Source organism: Ursus americanus, chromosome 2, assembly GCF_024610735.1.
Source record: "Ursus americanus isolate L20-20 chromosome 2, mUrsAme1.1.p, whole genome shotgun sequence".
In the NCBI taxonomy this organism is placed as follows: domain Eukaryota; kingdom Metazoa; phylum Chordata; class Mammalia; order Carnivora; family Ursidae; genus Ursus; species Ursus americanus.
Window position 1 is genome coordinate 73,112,243 of NC_142128.1, and position 20,105 is coordinate 73,132,347.

At 48.7% G+C, this 20,105-nt stretch overlaps 1 protein-coding gene across 1 annotated transcript; it reads right to left on the bottom strand.

Moving 5' to 3' along the window:
- Nucleotides 1–1,092: 1,092 nt before the first annotated feature.
- Nucleotides 1,093–5,601, bottom strand: IL10 (interleukin 10). Its single transcript, XM_045787901.2, has 5 exons — nt 5,340–5,601; nt 4,459–4,518; nt 4,048–4,200; nt 2,956–3,021; nt 1,093–1,887 (listed from the first exon to the last, which is right to left on the bottom strand). Exons 1-5 carry the CDS (start codon nt 5,502–5,504, stop codon nt 1,795–1,797), a joined length of 537 nt encoding a protein of 178 aa, XP_045643857.1. The 5' UTR covers nt 5,505–5,601; the 3' UTR covers nt 1,093–1,794.
- Between the last annotated feature and the right edge of the window lie 14,504 nt (nt 5,602–20,105).

Here is a 20,105-nt window from a genome sequence, read left to right on the forward strand (position 1 = left end):
GCTGCCTGGGCAGACTGTGAGGGTGATCAGTGTTTACTCAGACCATTGTTTCCCTCTCTCTTCTCCAAGTCACGGGGCTTTGAGTAGGGCTTCCCCAGCCACCATGCCCCTCCCAACAGACCGCAGTCAGAAGCCAATCTCACGTTTGTCTGGTGGTTGAAGGAGGGAACAGAGGGACGGCAATGCCTTAAATCCTTGGGTAGTCTATCAAGTGAGCTAACGTGTTTATATTCTACTCTATTGGGTGAGAATCTGATCTCAACTCATCGAGGACTTGGTAGGTTGTGCATACCAATAACAACCAAACATGTGTATAGGGACCATCTCTTAGTGCCAAGAGCCATGCTAGCTCTCTATCTGAATTTTCACAACAACCCAGGTAGGTTAGTATTCACCCAGACCTTTGAGGCTTGGAGAAGCAAAACCAAGCAGAACAGAACAAAACGAGCAAAGAAATAAAAAACACCCAAAACAAAACAAAACCCCCTAGAAAACAAAGACAAAAAAAAACACTAAAAAATTTGTCTGCCTATCTTTCTAATTTTGGTGTCTATAGAGTCTTATCCTTAGTCTTGAAAATCAACATGATCTTTAAGAGTTTAAGGGTAATATCTTAAAGGACTGAGTTTATAGACAGACTATGGCAGTTTTTGCTATTGGCTTTTGAAGTGAAAATAGTTTTTTCCTCTGATCAGATTTGGAACTTACCTCCTCTTTGGGAGACGGTAGCTGGCTTGATTTCTCTGGAATGAAGAATTCATTTATCGACTCTCTTCTATCTTGGAAATGTTGAGGGAATTATTTTATTTTATTTTGTTATTTTATTTTATTAAAGATTTTATTTATTTATTTGTCAGAGAGAGAGAGAAAAAGCACGAGTGGGGGGAGGGGCAGAGGAAGAAGCAGGCTCCATGCTGAGCAAAGAGTCCAATGTGGAACTCAATACCTGGACCCTTGGATCATGACCTGAGCCAAAGGCAGACGCTTAACTGATGGAGCCACCCAGGCGCCCCTGAGGGAATAATTTTTAGTCAAACAGAAGTCAACTGACACCATAACATGATTTTAATGATTCATTTATTTATTAAAAATTAAAATCTGCTATGAAAACAGACAAACAATGTAACATTCCCAGAGGAATTGAATTGCTTCTAGTTAAAACTGAGTTCTATTAGAACCAACTTTAGGTTGTTATAAATAACAAGCAGGCCACAGCTTTCAAGAATGAAGTGGTTGGGGAATGAGGTCAAGGGAATTCCTCCAAGCCACTGCAATATTAATTATCAAAAGGGCTCCTTAGTTTCTCTTCCAAAGAGGTTAAGAGTCTTTATAACACTCGAGGAGCCCCAGGCCCAGGGGCAAGAGAAATTATAGGGAGGTCAGGGAAATAGCTCAACAGCTATCTAGTATGGTCAGGATTGGAATTGAAGCTTCAGTAGTCTCCCCAAGTAACATTTTTTTCCTTATATAACTTATAATTTCTCTTAAAATACTCAAATGCCATAGGGTATCACCCTATGAAAACAGCTTACACACAGGTGAAAAAAATAAATATTGAAAAAGATTATAATATTGGGCTTCTTTCTAAATATTTCACAGAGAAGCTCAGTAAATAAATACAAATGGGAGTTGAGGTATCAGAGGTAATAAATATTCTAAGAGAGAGGTACGACAGGGTTTTCCAAGGAGTTGTTCAGCTCTCCTCCATCCCTAGAAGGGATTTTTCAGATCTCCAATTTATGTCCTAGAGTTGAGAAGAGTCGCCAGCCTGGATGTTTTGTTCCCCAGCACGTTTCAGATTTTCATCCTCATTGTCATGTAGGTTTCTATGTAGTTGATGAAGATGTCAAATTCACTCATGGCTTTGTAGACACCTCTCTCTTGGAGCTGTGTAGGGAGATAAGAAATGTTTAGTGAAAGCCCCATCTGAGTGAGCAAATGGGTCCCTGGCTTGGATGGGTATGACTCTGGGGCCCAGGCGCCACACTTGCTCTTGTGTGTTGGGAGGTGAAGGACAGACCCTAGGAAGCTGAGGGTGTGCCCGGTGCCTTGGGAGAGGCTATGCATTGGTCTAAAGCATGGCTAGCAAGTAACAAGAGGAACATTCGCTTTATAAAGCACAGTCTACAAAATGATGCCTTAACAATTTTAAAGGTCATGTGCTCACATGATGCTTATTCAGAATTTGGAGAGAAGACATTAGAGGAACCGCTTTGAAAGCAAGTCGGTAAGAGGAGAAAAGGGAGCCCTTTCATGTTTATGCCCTCCCACCAAGGGATTGAACAGGCTCTGCCGGGCTCCTCTGACCTACTCTCAGGGGCTTTATGCCCCCCCGACACTGGAACCCTGCCTAGTGTCTGTCTGCAGCCCACAAAGAGGACATAGACCGCATGGCTTCTGGGAGGTGGAGTTGAGGAATTCACGGACAGTTGGAAGCGTGAAACCCCATTTGATCTGAGAGCTGACATTTGGAGGCACCTTGGCAGGTGTGAATGGCAGCTGGAAAGTGAGTATGGACCAACTCCAGATTAACGAGAATTCTGCTTCCTGCTCAGAGTTTTGGGGAGTTCCGGCTGAACCCCTGGGTGTGTTTGTGTGTGCGCATTCACGTGTTGGCTTCCTGCACGTGTGGCTTTAGTCTAGATTCCCAACAAGCTACTTTCTGTTTCCTTTGTCACTCTCCCAGCATCTAGCTCACTGCGTTCACAGGCTGGCTGACTGGCTCAACCCACAGGCCTGCAAAGGCGGGGAACAGTCATTTAGAAACCCCCAAAGACACTTCACAGAAAACAAATATAAGTGAGGCAGCAGCTCCTCACTGGCTGAGGAGGTCACACCATCTTTCAGGTTCCCACACCCCCTTCAAGAGAAGGACGGGGCCTGCTCAGCACCTGCCGACCTGGGGGGTAGGTAGAGGCCATGGTCCCCAAGCCCCTTCTGCCACCATCCACTTACCTTACTAAAGGCGCTCTTCACCTGCTCCACCGCCTTGCTCTTATTCTCGCAGGGCAGAAATCGATGCTGTGGAGGAAAAGAGAAAGTGTTAATGCCACTGGCTCCCAGCTCCTGTGTCCACAGCACTTGGGGGACAAGCCGGTAGCATGGAGAAGGGGCCAGACTCATCTTGGTTACCTAAGCCCCGTAGCTCCTCCAGGAGAACAGAGCCCGACCTCACCCTGGCCCACTGTACAGAAAAGAGACAGCCCAGGGAGATGAAAAGTGCTTCTCTAGGAGCCACTCTGGGACGTTTGCAAAGCTTGCGTGAAAGCCCAGGAGCTGAGGCTTGGAGCTTCCTCTTTGAACGCCGCAATGCTGACGAGTGCTGAGCCAGCCATTCTGTCCTTCCCTGCTTCCCTGTCCTGTCCCTGTTCTTCAGTTCCAGCCACAAGGACCATTTCTAAGTCCCCGAGGAGTAGAGCTGCAGTCTCGGTCATGCAGACCAAAACCTTTGCATAGTCCCGTCCTACAAATAGAGACCAACTGATTCCCCGATTATCAGTGAGAAAACAGAGGAAACCAATGGCAAGGAGATCATTTCAGTTGGAGAAATTTTTTATCCTGGGGAATTATTTAGAGACACTAGCCTGGGGGCAAGTAGCTCCCTGGCTCTTCTGAAATGCCAGGGAGAGCCCTGTCAGTCTGCTCTAAAGCCCCACTTTAGAGCTCTGATTTCAAAAGGTAGAGAGTAAGAGGTAAGTGGGGTTTCCTCTCCGAGGGACCCTGCCTTCTGGCCCGTTTTGCTGGGCCCTGGGGTCTAGGTCCAAAGGGACAAGGGAGCCTAGACTGAAGCTCTGGGCCCCTTTCATAAAGAGAGAGGAGAGTAGTTAATAACCCACAAATGACTCACAAATAACAGGAAAGCTGTTTGCAAACATGTAAATGCCTAGCAGCCTCCCCCACTCATTGCTCAGAGAGAAATGAGCAAGAGATGGAACTCGAGCGCCTTTCCGAGAGTGTTCCTGCCAGTGTGTCTGTGCGCGTCTGGGCGTGAGCGGGGTTTCAGGAAGAGTGCAAGAGCCACGCGGGAAAGAACGCGTCTGCACTCACACAGCGCCGCAGCCTCAGCCGCAGGGTCTTCAGCTTTTCTCCCAGGGAGTTCACATGCTCCTTGATGTCTGGGTCGTGGTTCTCAGCCTGGGGCATCACCTCCTCCAAGTAAAACTGGATCATCTCCGACAAGGCTTGGCAACCCAGGTAACCCTAAGGGCAGGAGCCAAGGGGGGTGATGGTGACTGGGAGGAAGAGCTGCCGCCCTAGCTTGAGAGGACAGCTTTGTCCCCAGGGACCTTTCTTAACCAGCCACCTCCCCTCCGAAGGACAGCCCTTTGGCTGTGTGCTGAGTTAAGATCTTTCCACTTCTCCTTTTCAAAGCAAAGGAAGCAGACCCTTCTCCCGGCGGCCTCCCGTCTCTGAGTCACGCTGCACCCTCCCCTCCCACACACCCCCTCGGGCTCTCACCTTAAAGTCCTCCAGCAAGGACCCCGTCAACAATATGTTGTCCAGCTTGTCCTTCATTTGCTGCAAGAAGAATAAAGGGAGAATGAACCTGAGGTTTGAGGAAATGTCTTTCTGATGCCCTCTTAATTATAGAGCTTCTGATTTTAAATCAGTGCAGCCTGGCTCCAAAACGGAAAGGAGATTTTCCAAACAGGACATTCAGCAGTGCTGGAACCCTTAGTTCAATCAGGTCCTTTTCCTCAGGAGCAAGTTATTTTTAAAAATTCTGCCAGGTTTTGAAGCCATGGCAGAAGCTTGACTCGGTCCCGGTCTCCTTTCTGCAGAGCCGAATCAGGTTCGAAGGGTCCGCCCGTGCCCATCCACCCTTCGGGGCTCCTTGCTTTTCTTTCTCCCCACTGCGGACATCCAGCTGCAGCTTTGAGAGCTGTCTGGAGATGGGAAGCATCTCCTAAAGCAGCTTCCCCCCTTGCTTGGCACTTTCCCCAGTCAGCGGGCTTCCAGGTTCTAGGAGCCCGCTCAGCCGAGGCCACTTACGTTTTCCTGCCACAAGGGATGGGGAACACATCTCCATCTTCAGTCAGACCCTTTGTGATTTCTCCCAGCCAATGAGCTCCGGAGGAATCTTTATCAAGTTTCTAAGCATAGGAGTCCTAGTGCCTTGACCTGTTGGGTGGCTTTTTCTGCACCTATGCTGCCTCACCTGGGCTTAGCTGACCTCACGGAACCTCTGGCTGGACCTGGGACTCTTAAAGAATTTAAGTTTGAGGGAAACGGATGCAGGGGTTGGAGGTGAACAAGAAGGAGGATTTTGAGAGCTCTAGCAGAATGCCTAGTGAGGCAGTCCCAGCAAAGAAGGAAGGACAGGAAGGCATCATACTCACAAAGAAAGTCTTCACCCTGCCGAAGGCAGCTCGGAGCTCTCGCAGCATGTGGGGCAGGCTGGCTGGGAAGTGGGTGCAGTTGTCCTCAGACGGGGCAGTGTGGTGTCGGCTGGCTCCTACCCCGGCCAGCAGGACCAGGCAACACAGCTGCGCTGGGCTGGGCATGGTGAAGTCTGCCTTCTGAGAGTCGGCCTTGTGGTTTGGTGTTGCAAGAGCAAGCCCCTGATGTGTAGACCTTCACCTACTGTGTCCCCCTTTTATATTGTGGGTGCGGTGAGGCCTCCCCATTCATAAAAAGCCACAGAGTCACAGATTTCCTGGCAAACGTTTTTTCTGATTAACGCCCCTCCCTTCCCTAGACCTCCCCAGCTTTGCATTAGTCGAACTTCTTAAAGTTGTTAATTTTTTGCCTTGTAAGCAAAAGGGATTGTCGAACAATGAACTTTTGCATTACAGCTATTTTAGGAGGAGCTACCTCTCTCTCTGTTTTAAAATAACTTTCCAGCTTTTCTTAATAAAAAAAAAGTTGATTTCCTGGGGTGAACAGCTGTTCTGTACACAGAGGCCCACGATTGTGGGTTCCATTCGCGTGTTCCTAGGTCACAGTGACGTGAACAAATTGGCCATTCCAGAATGCACTGGAATTGAGAAATAATTGGATCCCCTCCCCAACCTGGGTTGAATACCCAAGGCTTTTCCTTGCTGAATTGGGAAGTGCCTCAGTTTCCCGAAGTGAGAAGTGGGGTGAGCTAAATAGCCTCAAAGATCCCTCTGGTTCTTTCATTTTATGTTCCAAGGTGTCCCCTTGCAGAGGCCAGCTTCCCACAAGACAAGCAGGGCCATAGGCTGTGCTCCAGGCTCCTTTTCTAGCCCTGAGTTCATTTCAACTCTCGAATCCATGTCTTTATCTCCTCGGCTGTCCCAGTACTTACTCTTAGTAAGAGTAATCCACACTTACTGATAGCTCGGCACCTGCCAGTCGCTCTGACCCTTATCATCTCCATTTTATAGTGAGTAAACTGAGGCACAGAGATGTTAAGTAACCTGTACCGGTTACATGGGTGCTAAGTGACATAGTCAGACTTTGCACCCAGGCCTACCTGACACCAAGGCCATGCTCCTTACTCTCTCTACTCTACACTGTCGCCAGTGTGTGGAGTGAGAAAGCTGGATTGAAGAGTCCTTATGGTTTCTTTTAGTTGTGAGCTTCTGTGGTTGGACAATTACGCTTGAAAGATGCAGGGGGGGTGGTGAGGGAAATAGAAATAACAAGGAAATTAAGTCAGGATTCCATGAAGGCTGGACAGCAGGCCCCTTTCTTTTCTCTTACCTGCCCCTTCCCCCCTTCCAAAGAAGTCTTAGCCATCTGTCTTGGACTTGCACACGGGATGTGTGTGTGTGTTTGAGGGTGGGCAAGTATGGGAGCCAGATGTGGTGAGGAAGGTTGCTCTACCTCCAATAAGGAAAGGACCAGGGTAGTGACATCACTTCTTCAGATATCTGGAAAATCTCTGCGGGTCCCTTGATGTGCCTGGACCTTCTCCTTCTACAGGGGCTTTTCCCACCTCCCCAGTGAAGACAATAACTAGGAAGAGCACTGACCTGGTCTCTGTCCTGGCTCTGTCAGTATTTAAACCCAGGGAAAGTCACTTGACCTCCCTGTGTCTGTATTCCACCTGTCCCAAGAGGGCAACAGTATGTGCCCTCCTGCCTGCTGGGGGCCTTTGGGCTTCACATGGGAGGGGCTTGGGGAAGTAACAAGTAGACCCAGATATAGGATTATCTCCAGTGTTTCTGTTATTTCTTTGCCCTCCTGCATCAGCGCTGGGACACCTCAGATGGCACTGTGTTCCGAACCTGCCCCATTGGAGAAGGTCACTATGCCAGAGCAAATGGGGCAGCCGTACTGGGGCCAGGCCAGTCTGGAGTGAGTCTGGGGTGGAGGGAGATGACAGGGTCCAGCCCCAACCTGTGGATGTACCTTGTGGGTCAGGATCAGGGGGCTGTGGACTCCCATTCCAATACTTTGGGGAGTGTCGATGCAAAAACCTAAAAATCGTGAAGGGAGAAAAGAACCTTTTAGAAACAAGAGTGGAGCTAAGGCAGAAATTTTTGCTCCTGCTGCTTTACACTGGGCTTAGGAGTACTGAATTTTGCTGTCAGGAGGCAGAGAAAAGAGGTGAGGAGCTGAGTTTTCACGCCTTGCATGCTTTTCCTTCTCTCTGGTCTCCTGGGTTTCCTGGGCTAAGACTGCGTTAGCTCATAGAGCTGACCACCTGTCCGAGTTGGGTGTTCTGGGTGCAGACTACGCATGGAAGAGTCAGGCCAAGTAAAGCTCTGAGGCTCTTCTCTGTAACCCAGGCAGCACAGACCCCTCCTATCTTTCTCTGCCACCATTCCCTGTACTTGCCTCCACTACTAAACCCACAATCCGACAGTGTTGTCATCTATGTGCACACCTTGCCTCCCCCAGTCAGCTGTAAGCCCCCTGAAGTAGGATGTTATTTTATTATCCTTTGTGTACCTGATGCCAAGCACAGGGTCTGGTCCATGGAAAAAGGTGCCAGCTATCCAGCTTTCCCTTTTCTACGTTGGGATGGGCATAGCAGAGTACGTGATGAGCGTGTACCAGGGCCGGAGGAAGTGCTCCGGGCACAGGCAGGCACTCAGAAGGCCAGGGAAGCAACTGAGGGAGGCAGGCCAGCATCTTTTACACTTTCTTCTTATAATTCGAGATATATGTGTAAATGCACACATACACATATACACATGGGCAAGATGGCAGAGGGAAGGGAGGTGGGCAAAAGCCATTTCTTTCTTTAATCCATAAGCCATTAGGTAGGGTGAGGTATGGGCTCTGACTTCTTTGTTTTGGAACATGGAGCCAATTACCTCAAGCCATTTGTTGAATAATTGATCTTTCCCCCACTGATTTGAAATCACTCTCCTCTCTCATCTCAAAATTTCAGAATCTAAATGATCAAAGATAACCATAGCAAATTTTCTGATGCAGCTCCTTAAGTAAAAAATGGAGATGCCAGTATCTTTCCTATCAACATACAGGATTGATGTCGAGCTGATAGAAGAAAATAGGGATGACCATTTTGGGAAAAGGTGAGAACCTCTGCTTTTATATTGACAAAACAACAAGAATAAGAAAAATAGGCATCATTCTATTTCTCAAGTTCATTTGAAAAGTCATTATGATCCACTGGGAAGTCTCAAACTCATAGTCACATCTGAGACATAAATGTCAATAGTCTGCATGTTATAGGAAGTTTGAGTTTGGGTTTTAGTACAAGGGAAGAGCCGTTCTAGGGGAGGAAGTGGAAGAGTGGGCATCTGTGGATGATGGAGTGTCAGTCTGGGCGCCTGGTTCTGTGGATTTCAAGACGACTCAAATGTCATGATCCCTGTGAGCTCCATGAGGTCGAATGGCCTGAGTCCAATCTTCCCTCAAGTCCAGATGCATAGCAGGGTCTAAGAAATGATCATTAAATTGAATCCAAATGACTTTTACCAGGGAGGACTCTCTGGGGAATCAGAGGAAGGTTGTGGGAGAGGAAATACCTCCCCCTTTCCACCCTGTTCCAGAATATTCCCGAATTTCTATATTCAGCTGCAAATGAAAGAAAACCTGATTAATCATGGCTTAAAAAAGAAAAAGATATTATCTTTTGGTCTCACTTAACATGAAGTCAGAGGCAGGCAGCCTGAAGCTCCTGTCGTGTGCAGCCCTCATGTCTTCTAGAACCCACTTTTTCTTGCCTTCCTGCTCTCCCCTCTATTGTTGCAAGATGTCAGGGAGAAGGGATGTGGGTAAAGTCCAAAGGCATGTCAACCCAGGAGATCCTAACAATCTTTCCAGAACGCTCTCTCAGTGAGTTTCACTACTTTAGCTGCAGAGGGGTCCAGGCAGATAAGCACAGCCAGTGTGTGTGTGTGTGTGTGTGTGTGTGTGTGTGTGTATGCACGCACGCGTGCACGTGCACACTGTGTAAATACGTTTTGAGGGTCCCATCTAAGGGCACAAGAACTCATAAGGGATCTTCTCCCAGCTATTCTTGTGCTGAGCAAAATGGCAGCCTTCCTGGTGTCACTGCTCTGCACCTTGCTGAAGTTCTACAGTTCAGACCCAAGAGAGGGGGGCGGCCCTGTGGGGTTACACTAGAGCCATAGATGGAAGGCTAAGGAATGGGGCCTTGCTGGACTCAGGGTTCAACTAGCTTGCCTGGAAACAAGGGCCACTCAGGAGCAAGTAGGCAGGTTGGTGTTACAGGCAGAGACGTTGGGATGGTGCCCACCTGGGACACGCGAATGATGGTCCTGATGGAGAATCCCCTTGGGGCTTGGCTTCTACTCACCCATTAGTAGTATTATTTTAGGGCTGATAATGGGAGTTTCATTTCTTCTTACTTGGGACATCTAGTATGTACAATGGTTTCCCCAGCCTGACATTTCTAGTATTCCCTTGAATAACCTTCCTTAGCATCCTGGATGGGAGCTTCCTCAGCCACTATGCTGCAACAGGCCTGGTCAACAGCACAGAGGCTGATAGCACAACTCCAAGTGTGGCTGGGCGGGGGCTTTGGGGCACAAGGCTCTGTGGCCCTGTCCTCCTCTGGGCTTCTTTGACTTTGGCCTTGTGGCTGGACTGCTTCAGAGTATGGGCCAGGTGGATCAGAAGTTTCAAAGGGCCCAAGTAGGGGCCACCCCTAGGGCAAATCAAGCAAGGGTTATGCAAACTGGATTGGGCGCCTGTCCTAGGATCGTGGCCGGCAGACACTGCAAACCACAGCGGAAGGGCTGATCTTTGGACAGCCAACGTGGAATTCCCCTTTGTGCAACTGGGGCGCCAAATCAAGCAACTTGGATTTTCCTTAGGGGACAGACACTGTGATCTGTGACTTCTCACATGAGAAATTTGGCATGCAGGGCCCAGGACACCAGGTGTTGGAGCCTTTGCCACCCAGAGGACACAGCTGTTTCTGCTCTGTCTGCATGACTACCCAGAATAAGAGTGTAGTTAAGAGAGTACTAGTGTAGTTATCATCAGTACTAGTGTGGAATCGCTGTGCAGTCGCACAGGGTCCCATACTTAGAAGGGCTCTCGCTCAGTTCTTCCTGCTTTGAGATTCTTAGTAATTGTTGAACAAGTGGCCCCGCATTTTCATTTTGCACTGGGCCCCAAATTTATGTAGTTGGTTCTGTAGAAGAGGCTGAAGTCATCTCCATTCTCTGGTCTCACCTTCACCTAGCGTTCCCTAATGCAGTAAATGACGTGACCATCTAACCCAACATACAAAGCAGAAACCTAAAAATAGCCTGCTGGCTCTGCCCTCTCCCTTGCCAACTGTGACCCATCTATTACCAGGTGCTCCCAGTTTTTCTTTCTTCTTCTTCTTCTTTTTTTTAAGATTGTATTTATTTGAGAGAGTGAGTAAGAAAGAACACGAGCGCAGGGCAGAGGGGAGAAGCAGAGGGAGAAACAGACTCCCCACTGAGCAGGGAGCCCAACACGGGGCTTGATCCCAGGCTTGATCCCAGGACTCCGGGATCATGACCTGAGTCGAAGGCAGACGCTTAACTGACTGAGCCACCCAGATGTCTCCCAGATGCTCTCGATTTTTCTTCACAAAACATCTTCCTAATCTGCTTACTTTTCTCCCATTCCAGCAGCAGCAGCAACAACTGTGTGATTCAAATTACCATCTTCTCTCCCCTGGGCTCTAAAATAAAGGCTTAATTGGTACTCTAATATCCATTTTCCAAACTGTTTCCACTTCGCAGGCAGAGCGACTGTTCGCAAACAACAATCTGATCATTACTCTCCTGTTTAAACCCTTCGGTGGCTTCCCACTTTCTCTTTCTTGGTAAAATAAAGGCCCATCTTCTTCACACTGTCTGCAACTCCTTTATCATCTGACCCTTCTTCTGCCTCCACTTTCAGCACTCCCCACTTCCCTCTGCCCTCTAACCTCATTGGCTTTCCACTTTTTTTTTTTTTCAAATAATCCACGCTTTCTCTCCTACTACAGGGCCTTTGCATGTGTGGTTCCCCCTTTCTGGATCATTCTTCCCCTTCTCTTCATCCTTTAGTTCTCAGCTAGATGATACTTCCTCCGATGAGTTTTTCCTCACTCCCGGTTGGATCTTCCGGGTATATCTTCTCACAACACCTTGCTCCTTTCCTCTATAGTACTGATGCCGGCTTACATGTGGCTTTCTGGCCATTTGGGCTCCAGCCTTGCCATTAGACTGTCCTCCACAGGGCAGGGCCCTCTCTAATTTTGATCATCATTGTTTGCCTAGTACTTGGCACAATTCTGGGTGCATCCAAGGTCCTTGCTAAATATTTGTTGACTGAGTGACTGAGTATGTGCTTCCTCAACTTTTTGTAGCTATAACTGGCTGCATTTGTCTTCCATTCCATAGAAAGTAGAGGATGAATTCACTTGGGGGAAGAGCTACCCTCACAAATTATACGCTTGTTCCCATTTAGCTTTTCCGTTGTTAAAAAAAATCAATCTTACTACCAATCAACAGTCTCCCAGGTAAGTGTGAACCGAATCCCCCATGGTTCTTGGAGTGTTTAAAACATCTTCTGTCATAAGGTGTCAGAAGAAGAAGGAACTTAACCATTATGTAATCCATACCCCTCATTTTACAGATGGGCAAACTGAGGCCCAGAGGAGAACGTGATTTTCCCAGGCACAAGAAATAGTTAATGGTAAAGGTAGAATCTGACCTTAATTCTCTTTGCGTTATTCTTCTCAAATCAGCACCTGATGCCTTGACTCAGGTTAGTATTAAATCACTCCGAATTCTCTTGGCCGGCAACAACAACTAGAGGGCGCTAAGATGTGAGCAGCGTGTGGCGTTGCAACGGTGAGAAGTTGAAAGTTGTGGAAGTTTCCATTTATAAAACAATTATGAATCTATTACGTGCTTGTAGGGTTTGTAGCTCTGTGCTTGGGAAGTAGAGATGGGGGTAAGGGTTGCTTAGATATTTTTGTCCTAGGGAAATACTGGAAGCTTGAGAATATTTGCAGAAAGAAGAGGGTTTCTACTGTATTTTATCTCTGAGACATGACTGCAGTGGTGTTAAAAGGCATAGTTCGGCATGCCCTCCCACCAAGGAACCCCTCAAGCACCTTCTCTCTCCAGAAACCTTATTCAAGAGAGCGGAGAATTAAGTTACTTCCTTTCATCTTGCCTATTCTGATTTTTATCTCTAGAACGTGCCCCGACTCTAAAGCCTCAAACATACTCCACATATTTGGATGTATGCCTTAGAAGCACATCTGTATCATATGTGTGAGGAGCCAAACGCTTCCTGCATCCTGGTTTCATGCCACTTCTGCTGTGACTATGTCATTTACATGAAGCCTTAATTCATACACTCTTTTGGGAAGGGAGCAGAAGGGTGCCACCGTGTCCAGTGCGGTCTAGGTTCCCTAAGTCAGCTGTTCTCATGCTGTTTGGATTCAGGACCCCTTTACATTCTTCAAAATTGTTGAAGATCCCAAAGAGCTTTTACTTAGGTGGATTCTATCTATCAGTCTTTATCGTAACTGAAACTGAGATATTAAAAAGTTCTATGTATGACTTTTAAAGTAATAATAAAAATTATATGTTAACATAAATAACACATTTTTGTGAGAAATAACTATTTTCCAAATCAGAACACATTTGGTGAGCACAGTGGCCTTGCTTGACATTTGTTCCAAATCTTTTCGAATATCTGGTTTACTAGAAGAGCTCGTATTCTTACATCTGGTTCTACATTGGATCTGTTGCAATCTGTTGCTCAGTGTGAAGTGTATGAGGAAGTCCAGCCTCACATAGATATGTAGTTGTAAAGAGGAGGACCCCTCAGGGGTCCTTGGAGCACCTTTGAGAACCACTGGCTTGAGTGTTTAACAAAAATCTCTAGATGAGGATGAGTGGGAGGAAGGTGGTCAAAGTTTGGCCTCAGAGGGAGGCGTGGGGGAGATACCCACAGGACAATGGACCTGGATGGAGAGGGGAGAAGCCCACTGCTTCACGGCTGTCTTTGTTATTCAGAGTTTCCAAATAGCCAGTGTGTGGTCCTTTCGCGCAGCTGCTCTTGTGAGCATCAAAGTATGTCAAGGGCCTCGCACGCAGTGTTTGTGGTTTCAAGTCAGAACCCATGGGAGTTTTGGGGCTGATATGCAGTGCCCTACCGATGACTGTGAATCCCCTTCTCCAAGGGGCCTCGCGCCTAGGACCAGGTCGTAGGGGCTGGGTGCAGTCAGGGGGCACAGGGCTAGTAGAGGGACTCCACTGCAGGCTTACGTGGGGTTCTACTTTCCATTTCCACTTTTAGTTCTTTTCTCTCTTTCTTGCTCTCTCTGCTTTCTCTTTGGTTAGTTTGTGTTTTCTCAGTTTTCAGAACGAACTGAAAATAACATCAGATATTTTCCAGTCCAATGGCCAGGATTTATCCAATCAAAACAACCCAAGTCACTTTCCACTGTCGTCTCACTCTCTGCAAGGTTGAGTGGCACACACGGTCACTGGGCTCTTACTAATCAGCCTAATTTAGCAATCACTTTGGCAAGGTGGGCACCCTTTTAGGAAGTGGGTCAGACGTGGTGGGTTCAAATTAAAGCTTGATCCCTAGCCGCCCTGACTGTCGGAGACTCTTTATAGAAGGAGCGGAAGCAGAATTTCTTCTTTTATGGAGCTAGATGAAGAACCCCCAAGGCCCCAAGGTGCTTCAACCTTCAAAAATAGTGCTAAATAACATATCGCCAAACTATAAAATGTATTTAAGGAAGTCCCACTTCCTTAAAGGTTCTGATACTTTTGATGTATCAATGCTTTTGCAAATTATATCAGTACTTGTAAAAAAAAATACTGTTCTTTCAAAAAATTAAAGAGAATCTGTGCCTTGGCTTTGGGGTGATCTGGGACTGTTCCGAGGAGTAAGGTCAGGAGTCTCAAGCAGGAGATTGGCTATAAATTGGGATCCAGTAGTAAACTGATAGCTTTCCAGATTCCCTGCTTGGCTGGGGATTGCACACTCACACCTCTCTTACACGGTATATGCTGTCATATGCGTTCTCAGACAGCAAAGCCTGGATTTTTGGCAGCAAAACTCCCCACTTTGTCATGCCCCACACCCGTGGGTCCAAGTGGTCGGTTGCTGGAAATCACACGATGGGCCCTGCCTCTGGGCTGGTCTTTGCAGTAGAGTGTGGTCAGGTAAGTGTGTGGGTCCTAGAGTCAGACTAAATTTACCACGCAGCACTACCCCTTACCGTCCGTGTGACCTCAGGCAGGTCGCTAGGCTTTCCTGCACTGCAGTGCCCACGGCTGGCGACGGAAGCCGGGAAGCCGGCACTGCAGGGGTGTCGTGAGGACTGAACGGAACGGTGTATGTGCACAAGGGCTTCCGGGGTGCCTGGCACATGGCAAGCATCCGGTGCCTCCGCGTCGTGGTTGTTGATGCTTTTCCAAGGGCATGCTTGGCTGCTAGAGCCAGGTGTATCTCTCTGTGGACCTGACGCCTCGGAACAGGACAGGTCCTCTACCCCAGTATTCTGAGGACGGTACAGAAATGTCAATCCCAGTAGAAAGAGCTCTGGCTCTGGTGTCCAGGAAGAATAGCTTCCAGCCCTGGCCCTCCACCGTGAGATCCTGGACCCATCCCTTTCCATCCCTTGCATCTATGAGTGGGGGGGGCTTGTTTCCCAAAGGTGCTTTCCAAATATAAAGTCCTAGACTTCTGTGGTACTCCTCTCTCCCCTCCAAGCCCTGCCTGGCAGGAGCTCGTGGGCAACATGTGCTCCTGACGCCTGTCTGCCAAGTCCCCACTAGGTCAGCTCGATGCCAGGCCCCTTCGTCCGGTTCACGGCTTCCACCCAGCCCTGGAAGCACACCGGTCTGTAAAGGAAACAAAACCTTTTCCTCGGGCAGCTTTTGCGTGTGTTCACCTGTATTTCCTTCTCGCAATCCTGGCCCCCAGCGTTCTTGAGGTTGCAGTTTCATTGTGAGTCAGGTCTGCTGAGAGCAGTGGAAAGCAGAGGGGCCTCGGCTTGGCGGGGAGGACGTGATGCTGCCTTTTCCTCAAGAGCGTGGCCTGGGGGGGCAGCGGGGGCGTGGGAGGGAGGTGATCACCTTCAGGAAGTGGATTTTCACATTGACTGTCTCTGGGAGGAAAGAATATTACTGGAAAGCCCTAGAGATCGCTTCACATCTCTTTCAGGAGGGCCTTCACATTCTCAAGAAGTTATTTGCCCCTTGCAGTAAAATGTCTGTGTCATTCTGGTATCTGTTGCGAAAGGCAGGCCAGTGCTGGGGAGGAAGTGTTCTTGGTGTCGTTGGCTCGCGCCATGAGTCTCAGGTAACAGATCTTCCTGGTGGAGGTGAGCATGCATTGCCGGATGCCAGTGGCAGAGCACAGTGAAGCCTGTCAGGGGGCTGCTTCAGTCCCGGGGGGTGGGGGAGGGGGTGCCAGCTGCCACAGGCTTTGAAACAACGAGTGGAGTCCTTCAACCTCTCAGTGGTATCCCACAGGGAAGAGGAGAACAGGCAGGGAATGGATCAGATTTAGAGAAGCAGGGAAGAAGCTATTTAAAAAAAAAAAAAAAGCAAGAACCCCTTAGGTGTGCTGACCCCGGAGGCTGAGTTCTGTGTAGGACTGGGGGGTGATCTGGCACAGGAAGGAAGGTGAACAGGTCATCTGGGAGCTCTTGGTCAAGCAGTCCAGAAGGCAGGGGTTTCAATAGAGGGGCTTATATTTGGGGTGTCAAGTGAGGGTCCCCTCAGAGGGGAAAGTAGGCAGATACCTCCCAGAGAGAGGTCCTAGGGAGAGGGAGTACAGTGTGATATAAGGTGACCTGAGATCATTTTGTCTATTTTGAATGTTGCCGAAGGCTGGTCAAAGGTAAGAGAACGAAATCCTCCTTTCATGGAAAGGGAGCACATGAAAAGATGCTCCCCGTCACCCCCCATCAAGGAAGTGCAAATCAAAATCACCATGAGCTCGCACCTCACACCTGTCAAAAAGTATCAAAGTATCAAAAAGACAAGAAATAATAAGTGTTGGCAAGGATGCGGAGAAAAAGAAACAACCCTGCCTGTTGGGTGGGAATGCAAAGTGGTGCAGCCACTCCGGAGAACAGTATGGAGGTTCCTCAAAAAACTAAAAATAAGACTAGCATATGATCCAGCAATTCTGTTTCTGGGTGTTTGTCTGAAGAAAACAGAACTAACTTGAAAAGATATCTGCGCCCCAGGGTTCACTAGGGCATTGAATAGCCAAGATATGGAAACAACCCAAGTGTCCAGTGTCCGTTGATGAATGGATGAAGAAAATGTGGTATATGTATATTATTCAGGCTTTAAAAAATGAAATCTCACCATTTGTGACAATGTGGATGGACTTTGAGGACATTATGCTAAGTGGTTGCCAATGATGGGGGTGGGGAGGCGGGTGAAATGGGTGAAGGGGGGTCAAAATGTACAAACTTCCAGTTATAAAATAGATGTCATATATACACAGAAGGCACAGCACGGGGCATGTGGTCAATAATACTGTATTAAACTTCATGGTTATTAGATTATTATTAACATGGTAATTAGATTTATTGTGGTGACCATTTCTCAGTGTATACAAATGTTGATTCCCTAGGTAGTAAGCATGAAACTAAGATACTATTGTATGTCAATTGTACTTCAATTAAAAAAGAAGAAACTATCTTTTGTACATCTTGTAGACCCCAGCTCCCAAAACCCGGAGCTGAAGTTGGTGCTGTTTCTATAGAATAACCCCGTTGCGTGGTAGACTACAACGAAGCCGCCTTTATACAATGAGTTTCTACGAAGACGTGGTTCCAGGTTCCAAAAAAGTGACTCCAACATCGGCAGAGAAGCTTAAAGCTACGTGCGCTGCAGTGAACAAACGTGTACCTGATTGGGGAGCTGCAAGGTTCTCCTGTGCGGGGGGGAAGGGGTGCTGCTGGGGCCCGGGCCTGGGGTGGGGAAGGAGAGGGATAACAGGACACCCTCATGGGGTGTTACCGGCCCACTGGCCTTGACATCGGGGACCCCACAGGTGCTTCCGCAAGGGAAGCCTATCATATCTTTCGAAATAATAGCCATGTCCTGGATATGAGAAGAAAATGGGACAAACGCTTGTCGTGGTGCCTGGCACATAGTGCTACTCGGTGATGCTCACCTGGCCATCCACCGCCTCCAGAACGGCGGCTCGTCACGACGCCACCATTCCGACAACCACTATTGTCAGCACAGCTATGACTGTCGATGCCACCACAATTTCCCTTTCCTTTCGGGGCCTCCTGAAATGACTTCGAACATCCAAAGGGTGGTGCAAGGGGAGGAAGAGTTGGTCTCCTCGCCCAGCCCTTCCTGCATGGGCGGGAGGGGGGCTACTGGGGACGAAAGAGGCAGGGCCCCTGGGAGAGGCAGATGATGGGGGGGGAGCAGGCCACGGGAGCTTCTGGTCACTATAACCACAGCTGGGGCTTCTGTTTCATTTCATGTAAAATCAGCGGGCTTTTGAGTAAACTGGAGGTGAGGAAGAGGGCCTGGGTTGCACACAGGAGGCCACATACAGCCAGAGGCTGCTCCTGCAGAGGCCACAGCGGCAGGAAAGCTGGGGTCGAGGCGCCGGGGCAATGCAGCCGAGGTCTGGGTTTGCAGAAATGGTGTGAGGGATGCTGAGCGCTTCACATCGACTCCACCCTTGGTCCCCTGTACTTCCCCTCCAGCCAAGCTAAAGGCCAAGAGAAGGTTTACTGGCATTACCATTCTAGAAACAACCGAGTTAACTCTTTACATGCATCGTTCCCTGCAACCCCGGCCCACCAGAGAACCGAATGCATTCCTTAAGTCGTTTTGGATTTCTCCAGACCATACACCCATCTTCCTAATGCACCCATGTCATCACCAGACTCCTGTTTGTACGAACGCTCAGAACGGAATCCAGCCATTTGAGCTTGGGATTCACAGTCCTGAATGTCTTTGCAGCCTTCTGGCCAGGAGATTTTCTGCCCAAGGTCTCGGGCCCAAGCAAGAGGGCTCTCAGCCTGTGGTCAGAAGACAGCCTGTTCTCTCACAGCTCCTTTGCTCCGCAGCTCATGGCTTTAGGGACCCGCAGTGGCTGGACCCACCCGCTCCCCTTCCATCCCGCAGAGCCCTTCAGCGACACCCCCTTTGGGAGCCTTTCTTTACCAATCTCATCCCACTGAGCTTTCTTGCTTTTTAAAGGTCCCTTCAGTGCCTATGACTGTGCGTGGTCGTACTTGGTGCACACCACCTAGAGCCGTGAAGCATCTTTTCCTGTGTTCGTTCACGTGTGTGTATGCACGCACGTGTCTATGTGTGTATGTGTGTATTTTGTCCTCGGAACCTGGACCCATGTTCCCCGGATGCCAGTGATGGAGGAGACACAACGTAGCCTGGTGGGAATATTTTGCTCATTTTGGCAAACATGAGTTTAAGACTCAAATGGCAAAGACCTATGCCCCGAAAGGGAGACCTGGGGCAGTTTTGTTTTTCCTCCATGTGGCTGTGGAAATGACTTCCAACTTTAGCGAGCCTCAGTCTCTGTCTCTGTGAAATGGGGGAGAATCCTCAGTGTTTTTCCTCCGTTGCAGAGGATCAAAGAGGCTTGTGGAGCGGTTGAAACACTCGACGGCCACAAAATAGCTAAAGACATGAACGAGTTCCCTTGTGGTCTTATCCTTGACTCAAGGAGGAAGGCCTTGGTGGCTTTTCCCAGAACCAGCAGCAGGAGGAAGCTCTAGGAATTTCTCGTGCCTCGCCATGCCACGAACCCACAAGCCACGCAGGCTTTCTCTAGGCTCGTCCTTCCCACTGCTCCACGGGGTGCCGTCTGTCAGGCCTCACTTTCCTTCCTACCAACCGCATTACAGCCATGGGAACCTGAGCTTTTCAGAAAGCTTCCTTCTAAAATCCCCCTCTGCCCAGGGTTCACAGGGAGCCTGCAGACCTTCCTTCCTGTGACATGTCTGGGGAAACACACTGGTCTGCAGATCTATTATTCATCCTCTCAATCCAGAGATGGCGAGCTTAAGCAATCAGATCTGGTGAGAGCGTGAACGTGTGCTCGTGCGTGTGCATGGGTATGTGACTCTGCAGCTCTTCTATGAAGAGCTCCTGCGATCTGTCTGCTTTTACATAATGTGTGTCTACTGTGTGCCACGGACTTGACACCGCCTGACCCAAGGCCAAGCCCCCCAGACTCCTGCTGATGCCCACATTTGACTGCTACCTGGCTTAGGTGGTTTACCTGGATCACTCTTTGATTTCTCTTTTTTTTTCTTTTAAGATTTTATTTATTTGAGAGAGAGAGAGAGAGAACATGAACAGTGAGGAGGGGCAGAGGGAGAGGGAGAGGCAGACTCCCCTCTGGGCAGGGAGTCCCATGCGGCACTCAATCCCAGAACCCTGAGATCACGACTTGAGCAGAAGGCAGACCCTCAACTGACTGAGCCACCAAGGCGCCCCTTTGATTTCTTATTATATGCCACATTGGGCCCCCCAAACTTAGACCTTTCAAGAAACTACGCCATATAGCTTCTTGTAAGAGCAAGACTTTTCTCAAAATAGCCATCCCTGTTCACTGAACCTTCCTTCTTGGAAACTACTCAACTGCTCCTCTGTATTCCTTCTACACTTCACTCCCTCAGAATTCCACCCAGCTCCCCAATCCACTGGTTCAGAGCACGCTGCCATGCACTCACCCTCCAG